Source organism: Rhinolophus sinicus, chromosome 3, assembly GCF_057876585.1.
Source record: "Rhinolophus sinicus isolate RSI-liver-muscle chromosome 3, RSI-T2T, whole genome shotgun sequence".
In the NCBI taxonomy this organism is placed as follows: Eukaryota; Metazoa; Chordata; class Mammalia; order Chiroptera; family Rhinolophidae; genus Rhinolophus; species Rhinolophus sinicus.
Window position 1 is genome coordinate 156,080,305 of NC_142503.1, and position 23,406 is coordinate 156,103,710.

Genomic DNA, 23,406 nt, shown 5'->3' on the forward strand with positions numbered 1-23,406 from the left:
TACAAACAGAGGTTTTATGAATACCTATTATAGACAAGATTTTACCCTTGGGTGGCTATTTAGATGATGTTTAAGGTTCTTCCATGCTAGGATTTTGTCTTACATCTTCTTTTAGGAACATATACGTGACACAAAATGAAAGGCTATAGTATAAACATGCTCTCTAGCAAAGCAAATCAGCTTTGCTGCTGCTTGACCTCTCATTGGAATTAACCCATAGTTTTCTGTCAAATTTATGAGGCTTATGTGGACGTTAAACAAAATCAGTGGATATTCTGTGGGCTTCTAGAACACAACATCACCTAGGAGACACTTGGGCAGTGAAGCCTAGCTAACCAGATGGCCATTTCCCTCCTGGTTTTACAGTGCTAAGGTGTCCATAATCACGAGTAAATCCATACTGTACGTCACCCTTTAGACCAAGGTACAGTTTTATCTCTATACCTTTAGCTTATGTAGGACAAGGAAGAATTCTGTAGGAAATGATGGCTCCTGGCTAAATTTTTAAATTTATTGTAGATAATGGCATGTTTCTGAACTACTAAGTTATAATTTCAGAGAAGTCTTATCCTTGGTAATTTGAAAACAAGTAGACACTCAAGAGAATGATTCCCCCGCCCCCCCCAGCCAAGAGTAAGGGTCAGTTTTGTCAGTAGTTAATGACCATCATTTATTTGTCCATTTTCTAAACAATTAACTGAGCTCTTCATTCTCCCAAATTTTTTAAATACTTATTACTCAGTTGCTGAAATTCATTAATCCCTAATTATAAACATCCCTTACTTATGAGATACTTAGCTTGTGCATTTTAGGAGTGTTCTTTCCTACTCCATTCTTGCTAATAATTTTCCCTGCCTTCATCTCTGTTTCCTTCGCCCAAACTAGAAACTCTTGTTTGCCAACGAATAATCTCCCTCAACTCCTTGCTACCAGAACCCCAGTTTTGTTTAGGAATCAGATGGATATATACTTCTAAAGAAGCTGAAACTTATTCTCAAATTATTATCTGTAGACCCCGAGGTGTCTCTGAGACCTTTTCAGAGGTTCTGCTAGGTCAGAACCATTTTCAGAAGAATACTAAGACATCATTGTCCCACTCACTTGTTGGCTTGGCACTGGGGGTGCAGACGCAGTGGTGCGTACAATGGCTGGCCACCTTGGCACGAGTCAAATCAGAGGCACCAAATTGTACTAGTAGCCGTCACATTCTTCATTGCTAGGCCTTTTAGTAAAATATAAAAAAATTTATAAAGCCAGTTTCACTTTAAAAATATCTTTAAATAAAGCAGTAAAAATTATAATTTATTCAGTCTCGGCCTTTGAGTATGTGTCATTTTATATTTTATGTGACAAAATGGGGAATACACATAAAACACTTGTGGAATTGAGTTGTGAGCTGAACTAGCCAGTTTTTTTCATGAAATGCCATTTTTTACTTGAAAGAACAACTGACAAATTATTCAGACTTGGGTATTTGGCAGACATTTTCTTAAAAGTGAATGAAATGAGCCTATTACTCCAAGAAAAACAACTGACGGTATTTGTTGTTAATGATAAAATTGGAGCTTTCAAGCAAACATAATTTGGGGAAATTTGTTTCTCCTCCCTCACTCCCCATGAGTTTTACAGCTTACCAGTACTTAAAGACTTTTTCTGATGACTATGACTTTTTCACATCAATGAAATGAAATGTGTCCATATTGGAAAGAGCGGTATAACTCAGTGAATTAATATTTTCCAAATGACTAATGCATGCTGTTAAAAAATCATGCATGGGTAAAAGAAACTTTCAAAGTGCAAGATAGACCAATGGATTATAGTGTAAGGTACAAAAAGTTCATTGCAAATAGTGTCAGATTTCATATTGCCACGAACCTTTAAGAGTTGACACTTGTTGGGTTTTGGTGTCATATCAAAGAAAAATATCCACAATTATTTGAAAAGGATATATATATATATATATATATAATCGGTGTGAGGCCCTTTTCTTCATGTCCTTCAACCAGAACATTTAACCAACAGATCGAATGCAGAAGCAGCCATGAGAATCTAGCTGTCTCTTAAATTCGATGCTGAAATTTGCAAAATATAAGTAAATCGGTGCTGCTCTTCTTTTGTTTTCCTTTCTTTTGAAAAATTGTAATTATTTTTATTTAAAATGTTATATATAATAGGTTTTTAAATGTTATTTAAACAAGTCAATGCACATTAAAGTATTTCTTTTTAAATTCTAGTATGGTGAATATCAATAGATATATTCCACATAAATAAAAGTTCTTTGGGTTCTCAATTTTTTGTTAATCTTTTTGAGATAATGTAGCTTAGTGATTCAGAGAGATGTCATGGACCCTTCACCTAGTTTTCCCCACTGGTAACACCTTGCAAAGCTATAGGACAACGTCGCAATAGGGATGTTGGCATTGATGTAACCACTTATCATGTTCAGATTTCCCCGTTTTACTTGTACTGTGTGTGTATGTGTGTGTGTGTGTGTGTGTGTGTGTGTGTGTGTGTACGTACGTACGTACTTCTGTGCAATTTTATACCATGTAGGTTTGAGTATTTACCACACGCTCAAGACACAGAGCTGTTCCATCACTGCCAGGGCCACCAGCGTCGCCCTTTCCTTATCACACCTGCCTCCTCCCTCCTGCCTCTCACCAGCCCGTGTTCCTGGCCACTGCTAATCTCTTCTGCCTCTAATTTTGTCACTTCAAAATTGTTAGTTGATTTAAATAAGTTAATTAGTACATCTTAAAATCTTTGTTTTAATTTTTAATACAGTAAATATCAATAGCCAGAGCCTATGTACATAAAAGTTGTCGGGTTCTCAAGTTTTAAGACTGGAACAGTTTCCTGAGACGAAGAAGTTGAAGAACAGCTGGTTAAAGCCCAGAGCGTCATTCCCATTTCTCCTTCCCAAGCCACCGGAGAGCAAGATGTGGGTGGTTACGTCTCAATTTAGAATTCTTATGCTTTCTCGTAGAACCATCCATATGAATGATGATTAGGGTCTTGAGTACAGTTTGGTCCATTCATGTTATAAGTAAATTGAGACTTTTCTTCTAACATCTGTGATTCTGAAAGATTCAGAAAAAGGCTTTAGCTTTCTGTGTTTACCTTATTTGGTTTGTGACTTGTTTGTTTGGTTTTATATCCTAAGGGGTAAGAGAATGGAGTAGAAATGACAAGCTCCCCTCTGACTTTTTAGGAAATGAGTATGTGAAAGGAGGTAAGACGTGTGTGTTCAGGAGAGGAAGTAGTTGCAGGCAAAGAATGAGTTTTTCTCAAGTTCTTTATTCTTGAGAAGCTAATTCCAGTGCTTTTTTTTTTTTTTTTAATTAAATTTATTGGGGTGACAATTTTTAGTAAAATTACATAGATTTCAGGTGTACAATTCTTTTTTTTTTTAAATTAAATTTATTGGGGTCCAGTGCTTTTTTTAGGAACACTATAGGAATGGGAGAGATTATCAACCTTTTGGGGGGCGGGGGGTAGTTTCAGAGGTCCCCCGCCCCCCCCCAAATACTTAGGCCCCTATCATCACTCATCAACTGCAGTTAATAGCTTTTCTAAAGGAAAATTTGTGAATTTCAAGCAGGCAGAAGATTGCAGAATGAGAAGATTTTAGACGAGCAGAATAGACGCTTCATTTGGCAAAGCCTTTGCCATCGTAATGGAGCAGTGGACACTGCCATGTGATTGGTGTCGTGTATTGATTTTGTTTGTGAGATGTCTTTTTCCTTTGTTAAATTTCCAGCGTAATTAATCCATTCTCACACAGTAGGAATTTAAAGAAGCTTGAATGTTAGAACCGTTGGATCCACTATCTCCTCTTTACCCAAAAGAGGTCTTCAGGGTCTGCACCTGACGCTGTGTAGAGATCTCTGCAGGAGAACGCCCTATAGTTAATCTTTAGTCTAGAAATAATATGTTCACTGCACTTACATTTTCTAGTACACACTGGAACAGCCTTCACTGCTGACCTTGACTAGGTAGAGTGTTAAAGTAAGTCTTCTGTGAAGAATAGAATATGTAGCTTCTACGAACTGTTTGATGTCTGGTTGCGGTGCCAGCCACCATGTCTTTCTTTTTCTCCTTTTCCTCCTTGCCTTCTGCTACAAGATGTCTTGGAGATTAACCAGAGTTACTATCAAATTCTTTTTCAGAGCAGCCTAAGTGAAATCTGGAAGCTCAGCCGGCCAGCAGCCTTTTTCCTTTTTCTTTTTTTTCTTTTCTCTCCCTCCCCCTCCCTCTCTTCCTCCTTGTCTTCTTTTCCTCCCTCCCCCCTTCTCTTCCTTCCCTTCCTCCCTCTTTCTTTTTCTCCCTCCTCCTTCTCTTTCCTTCTTTCCTTCCTTCCTCCCTCCCCCTTTTTTTTAAAAGAGAGGCTTAGTGTACTTAGTGTTTCACTTAGGGTCAAAGAGTACTTAGTGTTTGAAAAGAGCTGATTTCCTTCTTCATTAATAGTTAAACGTTGTGTTGTTTTAGGATTGACTCTCAGAATATTCTATTGCATCTTGTCAAGAGCTTTGCTGGAAAGAGGAATTCATATTGCTCCCTCCATCCTTAGTTATTCCATGATATCTACCTGCCAGGCTCTCACAAGGAATCACTGGTATTTCACAATAAGCAAAAATAATCTTTAGTTATTTTTTAAAAATACAGTAAACTTATTTTGTCTCGAAATCCCAGTTAACAGGAGGCAGTTCAAATAACTGAAGATATTTTCCTCTGTATTTTAATTTGAGAGACAAATAACACATACATAAATAAATAAATGTGATTTTAAAAAATACCTGCTCTTTTTAATAACCCACAATAAAAACTTCGTGAGCAAGTCAAGTTTTATATAATGTGTCAACCAGGGAAGTACTTATGTGTTTGTCCATGAATCGGGAACCTCTATTACTGCTAGTATTGCCAGTGCTGAGTCACTGTAAAATCTTGAAGGACCTTTGCAATTATTAAAGAAAGAACATCTTATTAATATAGTAACATAGTAATACTAATAAGATGTTCTCTTTCTTTAATAATATATTTGACATTCTACTTTCTACATCATCTTATCTGATAATTCTGAATAAATCTGAACGTCCATCTAACCATTACACCCAGTTATCTTTCATTCTTAGATAAAGGGAGTTTCTCAGAGCTCCTGCAGTTGTCAGTAGAACCAGCTTCCTTTCTATCGTTTGACTGTGAAGGTGAAGATACTAGACTCATATTTGTGAAGGGAAGAAGGGAGAGTGTAAATCAAATATTTCTTTACTGCATTTTCTACCCCCAAAATTCTGTTGCAGCCTTGAAATTTTCCCTCCATCAGTACTCTCGAGTGGGAGGCAGCCAAAGTCAGTGTGTAATTACTTCTTGCGGGGAGTTTAATGGCTTTGGCCTTTCTTTATTCTCTCCAGTTCACATTTCTGTGTCACCTACCTGTCAGCACTCAGACCCCTAATAGGTGCTATTAAGACTAATATCTAAAGGTGAATTGAAAAGAAGTATCATTAAAAGATAAAGAATATAAATTGTTGGGAAACTTAAGAGATTTCCATCGTTAAATTCTCTGAGTCTCTTTGAAGGTTTTTGTTTTGTTTTGTTGTTTACCTCCCCATCAGTGAGCCCCAGAAACCATGGTGGCACTTCTTAGCACTTCAGAGAGTGAGAATTTGCCCCGCTTTTATTGTGGTCCTAGTTGTTAAGGTATTTAATTACCTTAACTTTTTATATTCTTGCTCTTTATTTTCCCTGCTTGCACCAATCTCCTGACATTCCCTGCTCCTGTATCCTAGGTGTGTGGGAAAGGAGGCAAAATGAATCCTTCCCTGATTTTCATTCTCTCCTAGAGAGTGATAAATGCAGCTCTGCTTGTTCCAGTGAGTAGTAGCATATGAAATCCCATAAAGCCACCTAGGTTATTAGATGAATATCACAGAGCTGCTTATTATGCACTATGGCTTAGTGTAGATTATAGATGTGACCAAACAGTAATTAGAGCCAGAGTTGTAATTAAACATTATTGTGCTGCTCTGTGATTTCTCCTTAGATTTGTTGCAAAGTGAAAGGAAACTGAATAGTTCCAAACCCATAGGTGGATTTCTCCCCACCTCCAAAAATCCCTTTTAATTAACTAAATAATTAAATAAAGCCATCCTCACAAGACATCCTGAACTCGACTACGTAACTCTGATCAGTAAGGTGTATAGTTTGGTGCAGACACGTGTTAATCACCTCCTCATGTGTATCCAGTTATTCTTAGTGATCAGCTAAGTTTCTTCTCTTCAAATGTCGTATCGCAGGGTTTAATTGGGCAAAGAGCTTGATTGCAACAGTGGTGTTTCCTACTTATATCTTAGATGTTGTTTTCTGTATCTGTCAGTACAGAACTGGGGGCTTGGCTTTATCTAGACTGTGAGTAGCTTATCTTCTCCCTGGACTCCAGCAGCACTGAATAACCTAGCAGGAAATGAAACCACTTCCAGAAAAGAGCCGTCCTTGCTGGCTGAGAGGGAGAGTAGAGTGGAGGTGACACGCCGGGGACTCACCTCCTTCTGTGCTTGGGATCATTGCCTCTGCAGTGGAACAGATTGGCAACGGGACAAGCCAATCAGGCAAAGCCATCAGAAAGTTCACAGGAGTGACCTAGAAGGTGCGGGCCAATCTCTGTGTGGAAAGAGGACCTTGCAGGAATTTTTCTTGCTGGTAGAAGAAAGGTATAGAAAAGGGAACGAACTCCAGGCAAAGGAAATGCACATGCTGACGGTGAAATTGCTTTTGTCTTGCCCAAGAGAAAGAGCGGAGAAAAAAGGGGAAGGCCAGGAGTGAAGATGATCTGTACTCTGTCTCTAATTTCCCCTTTCTAGTAACTCTCAAGGGTAAACTCTCCAGGAAACTTGGTTTCCAAAAAGTTACGAGCGCCCTTCTCGTAGCATTCCCGAAAGGGCTTACTGATTAGAGCCAGATTCTAGCACAGCTAGGAGTAGTAGTTTACTTTTTCTGTGGTGTTTCTACCTTCAGGTCTGTGCATGGACATGTTTACAGGGTCTTTCAAGGGTCTACCACATCCCAAGAAGGTTGCCAAATTAAATTATAAATGCCTGAGTTTCAAGAGTGCAAAAGAGAGCGAAAATGCCTTTTGGCGTTTACTATCATGCAGAAGATTCATTACACAGGCTTCCACTTCGATTTCATTTTATGAAAAAGGCGGAGTTAGGGAAGTCCAAGGTGTGTGTGTGCATGTGTGTGTGTGACAACAAGCTGATAAGGATGATGTTTTGGCAGCTTTTCAGGGACCAGAATTAATCAGAATCAGTGTTTAACACTGTGTGGACTCTGACAGTAATGATCTGCAAGTAGCAGTGACTTCTAAGCCAAGTGGCAGAGCTGACTGCAGAGAATGGGTGCTATGTGCAGGTTACAGTTTCTAGAGTAGTATTCGAGGCCAGCAAGGTGTGCGTGTGTGTGTGAGTGTGTGTGAATGTGAGTGTGTGTGTGAGTGTGTGTCTGTGTGTGTGTGTGTCTGTGTGTGTGTGTGTGCGCGCTAAGGGGAGGAAGGTGGATTATAGCCAGAGCAGTGATCGCGCAGGAAACTCTTCCAGAACCAGAGAGCTGTCCAGCAGCTTGGATTATAGGTTCCATGTGTGGCTCTCTCTGAATGTAGGTCTGTTGAAGGAGTATATTCAACCTGGACTAAAAAAGTCTTTAACAAGGGGAAGAGGGTCCCAATCCTTGACTCTCATTATCTAGGTCTGCTGATTGGTGTCATTTAATCTTCAGGGAAGAACCGTCTGTGTGTATTGAGGGGCTTTGCAGACGCGAGACACTATGCTCAGTTAGGATTCGGACGCTGTAGATTCGGAGTTGGTGCTCTGCCACCCTGATGCATGCTGGGATTTAAACACTGAAGGCACTGTTACCCTCTGTTACAACTTTTCATTTAACACTCGATGGGTTGCATTCTTCTTGGAATCTAAGTAATTGGGATCTTGTGAGAGGTTCTAGATTTGGAGGGAGATTGACGGTCCTTATGTTCGACTATTTTGATCTCTGTGTGTGTAATCAACTTCATCTGTAGACTGCTGGGGACTGGCTTCTGGATAGTAACAGCACCTCCTGTTTCTTACAGATAAATTTGATGTTAGATTCACACTCCAGAATGCCATTCTCATTAACCAGTTGCTGTTATAACAGAAACCCCTATCACATTGCTTCCTCGTCTCCTATATAACTTGTCAGTAGATTTCCTTCTAGCTAAAGATGAATGAAAGCTCCAGTCTTCTTGAAGTGGCTTTCCTAGGATCTGGCTATTTCTCCTCCCTTTACCGCCTCCCGTGTTCTTGGATTTTATACCTGGTTAACGTATTACTTGTTGAATGATAGAAGCATCATGGCAGCAGTAGAACATGGCTCAGAAGCTGGTCCTCTTCTTCCTCTGTGTGCTCTGTTATGGTTGAAATCTGGCCCTGATTCTCTTTCATTAGAGATTTTTAAATGAGACAAGATTTTTTTTTATATGCTTTTAGCCAAGCACAGTTTATGAGGAAAATTGTTAATAAGAAGCAGAGCTTCTCCTAGTGCAGGGTGCACCCATCGGTAGTGGTCTCGTGCCCTAGAACTTGAGGGAAGGGTCCGTCTCACATTTAGAGCCCTCCACACTCAGGCGGGAAAGGACGCAGGACGCGGCGGCGGAGTATAGAGAAGGTGTTTCCTCTGAGCGTCCTCCCTCTAATCAGCCCCTCCTTTCTCTCCCCGCAGATGGAGTCCCCCGTCGCCACGCCGGCCGTGCTGCCGCTGCACCTCTTGGTGCCCGTGGTCAGTAATGACATCTCCTCCCCCTGCGAGCAGATCATGGTCCGCACCCGATCCGTCGGGGTCAACACGTGCGATGTGGCTCTAGCCACCGAGCCTGAGTGCCTGGGCCCCTGTGAGCCTGGGACAAGCGTCAACCTCGAGGGTATCGTGTGGCAGGAAACCGAAGACGGTAAGTGCTACGTGTGGTTTACCCACCGCTCCTCAACCTGCTGCTGCCTGCAGGCGCTGAGGACTATAAATAATACCAAGTACTTAGTAGGCTTCTCAAGCAACTGTAGTCTGCTGGTGATACCTAGACAGGATTACAGCAAGCTTCTCAGTGAAATTGCCTGGCTTCTAAAGATTGCCAGTTGTGGGGTTTTTTTAAATGATTTATCTCCCCTTCATAGCTATTGAAGTGTTGGCCCTGGTACGCAAGCAGTCATTTGATAGGCGTTGGCCAGGTAATTCAAACTGTGTCTATAAACTCCATCCCCTCTCGATCATTTTATAGGAGAGAATTCAAATATAAATAAACTTTTGGGCTTGAAGAGAAAAAGTAATAAAAGGGCAGCCGTGGGAGTCAAGGAAATGGAAACCATTTAAATTGACTTAGTGTTGGCTCATTGCATGTGTAACGCTTGCCTTTTTGAACACCTGGAGACGCAGCCAGTTCCTTCCCACTGGTTGCTTCATTGCCCAGCCACCCACGCCACTTCATGCATCTGTCGCTTAGTACAGATTTTATAGGCCTAGGCAACAGGGACATGTTTACGTGGTCTTGTTTTCAGGCATTCACCAGGCAGTTGGCTCGCTGTCGGGTACCGCGGCCCAAGGCGGCCATCCGGGCTTCTTACATGTTCCATTTGCCCCTGAGAACAGGATGTCTTCTGTTTTAGAAGTTCATAAAGCTGAAAAAATAGGAGTGCAAAGGGACTCAGCCAGGTAGCTCAGATCCCTTGGTACCATCTGTGGCAATTTGATTTCAGCAAATACATTCTTTTTGTGAAAAATCCAAGTTCTTGTCACAGGCTGTGTGGTTAGAGAGCCTGGGCCCCGGCGGCCCATCAGGTCTCTGCATCAATAACCAGACTCGCAGCGCGTCCCCACTCAGAGGGGTTGAGAGGCCCCGAGAAGCACAGCTCGTTCCCTCTGATTATCATAAGCTGCCTCGTCAGGCTCCTGTGGAGATTCAGGCATCTCATTCTGGTCATTCTGATAAAGCCTGTTCCTCTGCACATGCTGTTGTGATTCAGTATTTAAAGTCTACCATGCAGTCAGCACTGATGTGGTACAACTTAAGAATTCTGTGTTCTTGGCTCTTTCATCATTAGTTATGTAGGAAAGCTTCAGCTTTTAGAATAATATTGCCGATGAGGTTTCATTATATACCTGAGACAATAAAGCAAAAAGAAAAAAAATCCTATTATGTTAGACACTGAGGCAGAGACCGTGGAGAGAGAGCCTGGCGCTCGGGGCTGACTCGGGTATGTGTATACATGTGCCATCTGGAAATCAGAAGTGGCTGTCTCTGATTTTTAAAATGTCATTCGCCTATGGCCAAACAGCTGAACAGCCACAGTATCTGTTGGAATGACAGACATATCCAGACCACAGCCTGTGCCATCAAGCAACCTTCAGGGTCTGTCCCTCAATATATCGAAGATAGAAGACATCAGTTTCCTACCTATTGATTCTACCGATCTTTATGCTGGTGAATTTTCTCCGAGGGCGAAATGCTTTTCATGTATGTGAACCTGAGGAAACTGCAAATGTGAAGCTAACCTTTTACTCTCCTGAGAACAGTGAACAGTGCATCCCTTTTTATCTGAGGATTCCTGTTCTCTCTCCCTGCCAGGAGGATGTTAGCACAGAGATAGATGGATGGATGGATGGATGGATGGATGGATGGATAGAAATCGTTTGCTCTGAAACTTTCTCTGGTTGTGACTGGCAGCCTATTACCAAGTTTCTCTATTATATATTTTTAATGCACCTCATTACAATTATATACTATTTCATAGCACTCATTACAATTTGCAATTTTGTATATAAAGATGCTCCTTGACTTACAGTGGAGTTGTCTCGATAAACCCATCGTGAGTTGAAAATATAGTAAGTGGAAAATGCATTTAATACACCTAACCTGCCGAACCTCATCGCTTAGCCTGGCCTGTCTGAAACGTGCTCCGAGCACGTACATTAGCCTGCAGTTGGGCACAGTCACCTCTCTGCTGCTGCCCAGCATCACAAGAGAGTAGGTCCAGCATATCACCGGCCAGGAAAAGAGCAAAATTTGAAATACGATTTCTACCGAATGCATATGGCTTTCACACTGTCGTAAATTTGAAAAATGAAAAGTCAGATCATAATTAATCGGGGACTATATATAATTGTATTTTTCTATTAATGTATATCTCTTCCACTGTTTTAGAAATTCTGTCAGCTCAGGAACTCTGTTTTGCTCACCGTTATATACCCAACATCTCACACCTGTAGTAGCCCTGAAAAATATTTATTTGAATCAATGAGTGCTTGCATCTGTGTCATTCTCATTTCTGTATCTATGTTAATTTATATCTAATAGATACTATAACATTGTTTGAACTTAGAAACCATGTCAAATACTTTCCAAAATTCTACACCTTCTCCGAAACCCAGAATAAATACTACTTTCATCAGCTTTGAGATCACTCATTTATTTAATTAAATCTGTAAGAATTTTAGTTCTCCTACGTTTAATACTATATTTTATCCCACATAGCATATTGTGTTTCAGGATTTAGTACCTCTCTTCCTTTTTCTTTCTTTCTTTCTTTCTTTTTTTTTTTTTTCATCCCAAGGGAAAGAACTGGTCTGCAATTACATGCATACTCTGCTTTCTGGCCATCCCAGAGGGCCTTCTCCTGAACTGTCAGTTGGCAAAGTCTGAATTGGTTCACATTCCTTTTCATCTTCAGGTAACAGAGATTTCCTGCAAAGATCATTCTTTGCAGATCTGTAAGATCTAGTGTACTGAGTCAGTCCTCAAGTTAATAAGAATTATATACAGATCCTTAAAAAAAAAAAAAAAAAAAAGTTCTTCCAGCCTTCTAGGCTTTTGTTTGCTACCTGACTCTTTCTTTGTACTTCTGTCTATCTCATTGCCCAGCAAACTACTATCTTCAATTGAAAAACCGCTTACAGCTCAGAGAGAAGCTGTGAATGCTTGGCCTCTGAGGGGAACAGAGGACCCCAAGATCCCTGTAGAACTGAGCTACCTTGTGAGAACAGGTGTAGAGATCATGGCCTCAGGTCTTCCTGGTTTCTTTGCTTACCTCTCCTGCAGTGTTGCTTCTTTGTTCCCTACTGTAAAGCTTGCCTTGGAGGCGGTTTGAAATTCCTGCGGATCCCATCTCTTTTTAGGCAGCCCATAATTCAGCCAGCACTGCAAAGGTTCTCCTTAACTAGGCTCAACCTTAGGACTATAAAGAATCACCTGGAATGATTTCCCTGGCTTTTGATATGTATTATTCTCAGCACTTATGCAGAAGGTCTGATTCCACCTGATTTCACTTTGTCTCACCTCACTTCAAATAAAAATATAACAGGTTCCAAGTCAATTCCTGGTTCACAAGGCTTACCGTAACCCAGGATCCTGGAAACAATGTATAAAAAGCCGTAAGGCACACCATACATTTTTTGCTGAGGAAAAATTGCTTATTAGCTTCTATGGTGTTTTAAAGAAAGACAAGACTGACTTTAGATAAGAATTCCAGGAGATGCTATACGTTCTCCTTTTTAGACCACAGCGCTAAGTGGAAGGCCATATACATGGTGATGTATTTTACTTTGGCAGTGTGCTTTCTGGAAGAATTTGTGGTATAGTGGAAAGAGCACTGAAGTGAAAATCAGGACCTCTATAGCTCTGCCACTGTCATTGTGACCTTGAACAAGTTCCTTAACTTCTTTGGGTCTTAGTTTTCTCATCTCTTGAACTAGGTGACCAATAATGACCTGTCCAGCTTTTAAGTTCTGAGAACTGTGGCGTAAATCTTGTAATCAGCATAGATCCAGTACTAGTTGACTGTGGCATCTTGAAAATGAACAGTTTCCTACACCGATCATGGGAATGAAAACTGAAGGATATTAATACCAATGATGAAATTTCATTATACGCTTGTTACATAGATTTGTTTCATCAGAGCAGTGAACCTATTCACCTTGCGAGTATCAGATTCAGGAAATCTTTTCCTCCCGGTTTTCACTTCCTGATCCCAGACTGACAAGTGGAAGAATTCATAGAACCTGGCTGTTTTTGATGCAAGGGTATGCTAGCTGACAGGAGCTGAGCTCAGAGTATTGCCCAGCAATCCCTCATCTCCCTGTTACATTCACATTCCCCAAAACTTTTATCATTCTCAGGATTCATTAGCCCAGTTCATTCTCTTTACGCTCGTAAAATAAGATCAAAGATACACAGCTAAACCCCCAGCTTCCCTCCTCTCTTTCTTAAAATATATTTTTCTCATCCTATTCTTTTTTCTCCTCTTATTCTTAAGATTCTTTGAAACTCTATACCATGAATTTTATCTGTTCTTCCTTCATCTTCATTCTTTCCCTTCTGTTTAAACTCTTTACCCTCTGCAACACTTCCTTACAGTGAAAATATTTTCCTCGTCCTTGCTACCCCGTTGAACTACTGACCTCTCTCCTTTTCTTCACTAATTGCTATTGCTGTTTCCAGTCTCTTTTTACCGGTTCAGTATCATATAATATTTTGCCATCAGATTTCTTTTGCCACTATTTGACTGAAACATTTCTTATACCAATGATCATTTATTTTCCAAAGAATCTTTTCTTAGTCCATCCTAGACTTTTAGAAGCTCGACTGTTTCTTTATTCTTGAAACTCTTTTTCTTACCTTCGTCATACTGCACTTCCCTAAATTTCCTCATTTCGTGAAACTCCGGATGGTGTTTAGGATGCTGAAATGGTCCGTTCGGTCCTGTTGGCCTGTACATGGGGCCTGTAGCTGCTGTTGCCCCACTCCTTTCCCCCCAGACAAGCCCCTTATTCACAACGTATTTTTCATTACTGCGTGTGCCATAGTTGGGGCAAGTTGAGGAAACACTGAATTAAGAATGGTATTTGGCTGCTGGGAACAGAAGATGAAGTAATAATGATTTACCGTAGGAGAATTCTGAAGGTGGGCAGTTTAGGAGTGGTGTGGTGGCTTCACAGTGTAATCAGGGCTCCAGGGCTCCTTGAAGTTAATTGTTTGTTGCAAACTTGCTATTGTAGCTCCAGCCATCACATTCACTTTTCAAGTTGGAGAAGAGTAAAACAGCAGCTGCCTCCCACCTAATGTTTCCCTCTGACAAGCTTTCCCAGAAGCCACACCCTAAGGCTTCTGCCTACATCTCATTGGCTACCCCTTCTGCAAGGAAGGCAAGGAAATGTATAGCTTTTATGCTGGATACATTACTTCCCCACACAAAATAGAGGCTCATGCTCTGCATAGCCGTCACACATAACTCCCAAAAGTCACTACCTCAGCAGCCATCTTTTGGTAAATGCAGTCTTATATATTCATGGCTTCAGCTGCCTCCCTTGCATGAACAACCCCCAGAACTATAGATTGTAACATGTATATTTAACTTTTCACAGTCTACTTAAAATTAGTATTTTTACCACCTCAAGTAGAATGTAGAAATTTTACTACCATATAAATCCCTTTACTTTCCCTTCTTTATGTTGTAATTGTCTTAACAAGCCCACTGCATGTTTTTGTATGGCCTATAGGTTATACAAAAGTAGGCAGTGTTTTTTAATGGTTGGAAAAAAATTTTAAGCAAATATTGTGTGGCACAAAAATTATATGAACTCCAAATTTCAATGTCTATGTAAAGTTTTATTGGAACTCAGTCATACTCACGTCGCGTATTTTTAGCCACTTTTTGCACTAAAGTAACAGAGTAGAGTATTGCAACAGAGTCCATATAATCTGCAAAGCCAAAAATATTTAGTATCTGGTCTTTTACTGAAAAAGTTTTGCAAACACCTGGTCTTATATATTATATCTAATACGTTGAAAACCCCATCAGATAACTTTTTTAAAATTTTCTCTTTCAATCATCATATATACTTTGAAGAACTCAAGAGAATAGTTTATTATATTTATGCATATACTTAACATTTCTTTTGCTCTTCCTTCATTCCTTTTGTTGCAAGAGTCCCTCTGTTGTTTTCCTTCTGTCTGAAGAATTGTTTGGTAATTCGTTCAGAGCATGTACATTGACTGTTAATTCTCTGAGAATGTCTATTTCACCTTTATTCCTGAAAGATTTTTTTTCTGAATACAGAAATCTAGGTTTACCTTTCCTTTTTTAGGAGTCTTCAGCCATATTTCTTCAAACATTTTTTTCTGCACTTCACCACCCTCTTCTCTCCTAGGATTACAGTGACATAAATATAAGCTAGTCATTATTCCTTTCCACCCAGGATTCCTGTGTCTTTTCTCCTTAATTACACTGTAATATGGCTGAGGCAGGGAATTGCATTTTATATATCATTTTATTTCCCCAAGGACTAGTTCACTCTTTACACAACAAAGTAAAATAATCAGTAAATATTAAATTAATAAAATGGACCATGCCTTGTACCCATGTGTTTCAGGCATGTAGGTAAAAGTGGTAATTTTTTGGTAAACTCTCTTAGATTCATTTACTACGTATTAACTAAAAATAATGAGGGATTTTGTAATGTACTTGCTTTTTTTTTTTTTTTGGATGTTCTATATCAATTTTTATTTATTTTCAATGTTTTTGTTTTTTAAGATTTTTTTAAAAATATAGCCAGCATACGTTATATTGGTTTCAGGGGTCCACCATAGTTATTCAACATTTATATACCCAAAGAAGTGATCACCATGATAAGTCCAACAATCATCTGACACCATACCATGCTGTCACAATATTATTGACTGTATTCCCTATGCTGTACATTACATCCCCATGACTTATTTTTTTATACCTGCAAATTTGGACCTCTTATTCCCACCTTTTCACCCTTTTTTAAATTTTTCAATTACAATTAACTTTCAGAATTATTTTATATTAATTTCAGGTGTATAGCATAGTGGTTGGACATCTGTATAATTTAAGAAATGATCCCCCTGACTAGTTTAGTACTTACCTGGCACTATACGTAGTTATTACCATATTATTGGCTACATTCCCTGTGCTTTACTTTACATCCCCATAACTATTTTGTAACTATTAGTTTGTATTTCTTAATCCCTTCAATTTTTTCACCCTGCCTCCAAACTCTTCCCATCTATCCCCCCAAAAATCTAGTACCCATTTGACACCATACATAGTTATTACGATATTATTGACTGTATTCCCTATGCTATACCCTACACCCCCATGACTACTGTGTAACAACTAATTTGTACTTCTTAATCCCTTCCCCCCTTTCACTCACCCCCAACACCCCTCCCATCCGGCAACCATCAATATGTTCTCTGTATCTTTGAGCTTGTTTCTGTTTCATTTATTTTGTTCTTTAGATTCCACATATAAGCGAAATCACACTGCATCCATCCTCTATCTGATATACTCCACTCGGCACAATTCTCTCCAGGTCCATCCACGCCGCCACAGATGTCAAGAACCTTTTCCCTTCCAAGGCCGAGCAATATTCCATTATATATATGTACCATCTCCTCTTCATCCATTCTTCCATTGACAGACATCCAGGCTGCCTCCACATGTTGGCCATTGTAAACAATGCTGCATTGAACATATGGATGCACATATCCCCTCAAAGTAGCACTTTGGGTTTCTTCAGATAAATACTCTGAAGTGGGTTTACTGGGTCTTTCTTTGTCTCTTATTACAGCCTTTGTTTTAAAGTCTATTTTGTCTGGTATAAGTATTGCTATCCCAGCTTTTTTGCTTTTGTTTCCATTTTCATGAAATATCTTTTTCCATCCCTTTACCTTCTGTCTGTGTGTGTCTTTCAATCTAAAGTGAGTCTCTTATAGACAGCATATGTAAGGGTCTTTCTTTTTTGTCCATCCAGCCCTCCTGTGTCTTTTGAGTGGAGGATTTAATCCATTTACATTGAAAGTAATTGTTGATAGATATGTAGCTAGTGCCATTTTATTATTCATAAATTTGATTCCCCCCCACCCATCTTAAAGAAGTTCCTCTAACATTGATTGTAATACTTGTTTGGTGATGATGAACTCCTTTAGCTTTTTCTTGTCTGGGAAGCTCTTTATCTGCCCTTCGATAGTAAATGATAGCTTTGCTGTGTAGAATAACCTTGTTTGTAGGTCCTTGCTTTTCATCACATTGCATATTTTGTGCCAATCCCTTCTGGCCTGCAAAGTTTCTGTTGAGAAATGATCTGACAATCTTCTGGGACCTCCCTTATAAATTACTAGTTGCCTTTCTCTTGCTGCCTTTAGGATTTTCTCTCTTTAACCTTCACCATTCTAATTATAATGTGTCTTGGTGTGAGCCTGTTTGGGGTTATCTTCTTTGGGATTCTGTGCACTTCCTGGACTTGTATGTCTATTTCCCTCGCCAAGTCAGGACAGTTTTCAGTCATTATTTCTTCAAATAGATTGTCAATCCCTTCCTTGCTTCTCCTGGTACCCCAATGATGCAAATGTTGTTACACTAGATGTTGTCCCAGAGATCTCTTAAACTATCCTCATTTTTTGGGGCTCCTTTTTTCTTTTTGCTGTTCCAATTGGGTGTTTTCTGCTACCTTGCCTTCCATACTTCTGATTCTATCCTCTGCTTCATCTGGTCTGTTGGTGATTCCTTCTAGTGCATTCATTTCAGTTCTTGTATTCTTCACTTCAGTTCTTTTTTATGGTTTCTTTTATATGTCCTTTTATATGCTTGCTGTCTTTGTTGAAGTTCTTACTAAGTTCCTTGAGCATCCTTATAACCATTGTTTTGAACTCTGTATCTGGTAGGTTGTTTGCCTCCATTTTGTTTAGTTCTTTTTCACAAGTTTTCTCCTTTTATTTCATTTGGGACATAGTTCTTTGTTTCCTCATTTCAGCTGCCTCTCTGTTTGTTTCTATGTAGATCTGCTACATCCGATAGTCTTGGCCGGGTGACCTTATGTATTAGGTGCCCTGTGGGGCCCCTGGTCATCTGTACCAGGTGCTCCAGGAGTGTCCCTTGTATGGGTACTGTGTGCCCTACTGTTATGGTTGATCCTTGGTTGCTATTGGCATGTCAGTGGGTGAGATTGACCCTCAGGCTGATTGGCTATGGGGTTTAGCCACCTCTACAGCTTGCAGACTACTATAGTCTGGGGTGGGATTCACCACAGTGGACTCTGATGCCTATTGAGACCACCCTTTAGGTGTGCCATTTGTGGAGCTAATTGGGCAGTGTTCTACTTTGGTCTGAAGCCACCCTCCAAGTATGTTGTTTCTGGAGCCTTTTGTGAGGGGCTCCGGTGCAGGCTTAGGTCACCCACTGCCTGTGACTGGTTGGGGACTACCCAGTAAGAGCTACAAAGTGATCTGCAGTTGTTGGCTGCCTGTGCTAACCCTCAAGGCATGTGGGAGAGGGCACGCTGCGAACCAAGGGCATCTGCCATCAGCACCAGGCCTGGGGAAGCCCCGCAAAATACCAGGACACCCCAAGGCCTGCTGCCACCTGCCAGCTCCCTTAAGTTTCAGCCACTGGTAAAGCCTTGTGCAGTGTGGTATGCAAGTTGGGTGAGGCAGGGAGTCAGTAAAATAGGAAGAGTTGTGGTTACCAGGTTAATGTAAATTCTGGTTTGGTGCCAGTGCTGAGCCTGAAGCTACTCAGCAAAAGTCTCAGGGCACACCGAGGCCCGTAGCCACCAGCCTGGGGTCTGTGGACTCTGATAGCTTTGCAAGAAACAGTGCAATGTGGCTGGGGCTGGCTGCTTGGAGAAAGTGCCTCAGGTGTTGGGGGTGTTGGGTGGGGTGGGGTCCCAGTGAGTCAGCAGCCGGAGCTTTGGAGCTCACCAGACCAATCAGATTCAGATTTGGCCGTAAGCGTAGGGGGCGGGCTCAACACAGGAAAGATGGCGCACAGCTGCCGGCTGCCCAAGAGGAAAACTCCACACAGGGAAAATGCCGACTGTCCTCCAGCCTTTCTCCCCAAAGCCACACAACTCAGTCAGCTGCCCATATGTCTCCGACACCCGGAGTCGCTGTCCTTCCACCAGAGCCCAAGGTGAGTGCCTGCGATCGAGAAGGTCTGTGTGCGGGACCTGTAAGAGGACGCCTGGGTTTCCCGCAGCCTTCCATCCCACTGGGATGGTCAGAATACCCACTGTTTTTCAAAGCCAGATGTTGTGGGGCTTTTCTTCCCGGCACCCGTTCTGGGGCTGGACAGTCTGGTGTGGGGCTGGGGTCCCTTGCTCCTTCTGGGGGTACCTTTGCAGCCGATTCTGATTCTGAACTGCCACAGAACTTTGGGACCCGTTCTGCGTCTCTGCCCTTCCTACCAGTCTCGATGTGGCTTCTTCTTTATATCTTTAGTTATAAAACTTCTGTTCAGCCAGACTTTCAGATGGTTCTCCAGGTTGATTGATCTGTAACTTAGTTGCAATTTTAATTTGTTTACGGAAGGAAGCAGGCACAGTGTTTATCTACTCCACCATCTTGGATTTCCCTCCTCCTTTCTTTCCTTCCTTCCTTCCTTCCTTTCTCAGTGCCTTTTACTACCACTGTTTTGAAATTATAAAAGTCAGAGGTAGAGCCTTCAGATCTTTTCACAGAAAATGGTTTGAAGTTACACTGGGAGGAACTTGAGCGTGGAGGAACCTCAGAGGCAGTCATAGGAATGAGGATGCCGGGTGTGTAGGCCCCAGCCCCGCCCCTGCTACCCCACCAGATGCAACTCAGCAGTTCTTTCTACCTTTGGGTGATTTGTTTATTAGGCTCCTTTGTAAAATGATACTTGAATAGGATGCTGCTTCAGATGCAGTTCACCCTCCCACTCCGTGTAGAAAAATCTCTCTCATAACAGCTCTGAAATTTGTCTGCTCTTCTTTTACCAGAATATCAGAAAGACAGACGTTGTAGTGCTATCTGACCAGGTTTTTGAAGCTGAAGTGAGTGCAACTCCCTTGTGTGCCAGAGGGTATAAAAAGCTATGTGATAAGCTTGACCTGTCCTGTGAAACTTAATTCTAACTTAATAATGGTTTAAGTTTTCAATTTTTGCCCTTGGTAAAGAAAGGTTTGATCATATACATGCACATGCAAACAGAAAGGTGTATCCCCCACCTCCGAATCAAGGTATACATTTTTATTCCAACAACTAGAAGTATCTGGAACTATTTGAGAAGTGTTTCAAGGAATAATAGTGCCTTAAAAGCATAGTTCAGAACAACTATCTCTGAACTAGAGTCAGGAGAGTTGGATTCTACAATAGTTTGTACCTTTACTAGCTGTGTGATCTGAACTTCTCTTGGCCTTAGAATTCTAACTGGGTGATGGGGTGGGGGGGTGGGGGCTTGGGCTAGATCTGCACTGTTCAGTAGAACTTGTGTTAGAGATACGCTGTCCAAAATGGTAATCTAGTTACATGTGATATCGAGCACCTGAAATGTGGCCTGTGGAACTGAGGGATTGAACTTTAAATTTTATTTAAATAATCACAGGTAGCTAGTGGTTTACCATTTTGGACAGCATAGGGGCTAGGTGATCTTCTCTGAGGTGGAAAGAAAAGTAATTGTATGGGACAATGAAGAGGGTGGGTAAATAGCCGACATACCCAGGGTGGTTTCTGTGCACTCTGGCTTATGTTACCTGGGACAGCTTTCAGCCCTGCTTCAAACTCTGTGGTTAAGCCCTGTGCTTTGGTCTGTGGGTTGCAGTTTTCTCATCAGTGTAATAGGCAGTGGTTTTGCTTAGCAGGAAGTTCGTTTGCCGGTGGTAACACCGCTAAGAACCTGCCTCAGCTGCTCTTCATCCTCATCTGACTGCAGATCCCGGCTGTGAGTCTTTATCTTTCTCACTAAAAGGAAGAGGCTGTCCATTAACCTTCTTCATGGAAATAGTAACCTTGGGAGTTAGCCTTGGTGATTCTGTGTGATTCTGATGTAGGAAAGTATGTGTGTGAACTGTGAAATAATCTAATTTTTGATGTTTATACTGGAAAGTGAAGGTGATACCCAGCTACTGTTTTTTTCTGGTTCCTTGGCTGTATATAATTAATACTCCTTCACCTTCAGTCTTGCATCACTTACCTGGACAGAGATGCTTCACAGTGACCAAGCTTTCTCCACTGCTGAGCCAGTTGCTTACTAGCCTGACTCCCGCAGAATCCAATAGCACAGTCATAAAGAGCCTAAACAGCCATTGTCTGGTACCACAAATCTTCATAGCAACAGACCCACCGCATGGCAACAGCAGCCACACAAAGAAAACAGTAGGAAAATCAATACTTACTTTCTCCCACCCTTCCCCCACCCCAAACAACAGCCAACACATTCTTGCCACCTAGCACCTTACTCCTAGGGGATGCTTTAGCCACCTCCTCTCTTTCTCCCAGCAAAGCAGTCAGGCAGTACAGTTGGCCAGGCTGCAGGCTTGCCAGATAGGTAAGGTTGTTTCAAATGAGATTCTTTTGATATTTCAGTAACAAAACCATCTCAGATGGGCTCAGAGACAGACCTGTTTTATTACAAATGCCATCCTTTAACAAGTAATTTAGTTCCTGATACTTATGTATGAACCCAGGTTAGTGATACTTAGACAGTAAATATAGTTCTGGTATAAACTGGGGCTAAATGCTAGCCCCAGCTAATTTAGCTTTGGCATATGATTCCAAGAGGAAAAGGCCCCTATTCTCTTGTCCTCACTTAACTTGCTCTGAGCCTTAGTTTCCTCATGTGTAAAATGAGGAGGTTGGATTACATATCTCTGTGGTCCTTTCGCCTCTCATTTACAATTCTGGGATCATTTGTGTGGGACAGAAGAGAGAACTGTCTTTGTTAAGCCTTGGTTGTGGCAAGGTCTGCAAGGTTCAACAAGGAAGATGTTGAACCCTCCAGTCTCAGTGCTTACACTGCTGAAAACAGGGCCTGGCCCTGCCTTGGTGGATAAAGCTGCTGTAACAGTGATGGGCAGAAGCTATTAGCAAGGTTGGCAACGAGCCTTTTCTCCCACAGCAGTGGTTTCAGACCAGTGCAGGCAGAGCTTTGCTCCCAGAGCTGCTGCCTTGTAATGATACCAGTGAGAACTCGCTCGCTCTCTGTCTCTGTGTCTTTTTCCTCCTCTTTTTTCTCTCTCTTCTGACTACTCTGTGAAATAAGGGGTTGTTCTCCACCTCTTCTGATACTTCATTATCCCCTCTCCCTCAGGCTTTAGAGAACAAAGAAATCATAGGGCATCAACTTTATAATTTAGGCAGCTGGAAATAATTTTCCCAGGATAGGGTGTGTAGGTAGCTGATTCCCCCTGGCATGAGGCAGCATTGCTAAATGGCCTGTGTTTTGTCTGCCAGGCTAAGGCTTTGTTAGGCCCACTCAGGCTTCTCTGTATTTGAGTTAAATTATAGTGGCAAACCAGGCCCCTGTACTTTTAGAGGGATTGGGGTTAAGGAAAAATGGAAAGTGTGTCATTTATAGGCCCTGCTACTTGCTAATTGCTCAAGAAATTTTTGTTTAATCCACTGTCCCTGTGCTTACTCCTGCCAGATCCTTTATTTCCCTTAGTTGCTGCCTTCATGACCTTCTCCATAGCAACAAGCTGTATGACAAAAAGGCTATGGTGAGAGATTGAGTAGTCTCCCCTCCCACAAGTTCTACTCTGTTTTCTCTTTAGGATATCTAAAAAAAGGCCTAAAAGACTGCTACCAAATAATTTTCTACCTCCATTAAACTCATAATCAAATGAAACTTTTAACCCTGAACTAATTCAGTGAACAACTTTCCGTCTGATGTGATTATGATTATCCTCATCTTTTGAAAAATGGCCCACCTCGTTCAGTACACTTGAAATACTGTGCATCTTCCCATTTACCCAGCCCCCCTCTGTGTTGTGGCTTTTAGCCTGCTTTCCTGAGAATTATTATTTTTAAAAAAACCAACACCTCCCAGAATCAAGAATCAGTGGAGAAAGAATGGATATAGAAAGTGGGACACCCCTCCGCCCTCCGTGGGCTGTTGCATTAGATACTAGACTGGTGCCTACCCTGGAGACGGGGCAGAGTGCCTGAAATACAGAACTTCCCTGTGTCCCCGCTGACTCTGGTGCTGACGTACAGGCGTTACAGACCCAAGGTTTTGTTTTTGTTTTGATGTTAGTAGGTTTTACTGAACACTCATGTAAATATGTATACAAATCAGATGCATGCAGATCACTGACTTTTCTAAGTGCACATCTGTGGTATCAGCACCTAGGAGATGCAGAAAAGCGGTATCACCAGGACACCAGAAGCCCCTTCAACCTCCCTCCGATAGCTAACTTCCTCCAAGAAATCAATTCTGACTGCTAATATCGTACGTTAGCGTTACCCATTTTGAACAGGATATAAATAGAATCATGTCTGGCTGTTCATCATCCATGCCAGTGAAGTTCTTATAGCTGTATGTACTTGTACTTTGTTTACTCTGATTA

General features: G+C 41.3%; 1 protein-coding gene across 4 annotated transcripts in view; it reads left to right on the forward strand.

The window, feature by feature from the left end:
* Positions 1-23,406, forward strand: part of ZNF609 (zinc finger protein 609) — a 184,609-nt gene that overhangs the window by 120,665 nt on the left and 40,538 nt on the right. For all 4 annotated transcript variants that reach the window (XM_074327572.2, XM_074327574.2, XM_074327575.2 and 1 more), the window contains one exon: positions 8,752-8,977. In XM_074327572.2, coding sequence (XP_074183673.1) covers positions 8,752-8,977 — 226 coding nt within the window. The remainder of the gene's footprint in view (positions 1-8,751; positions 8,978-23,406) is intronic.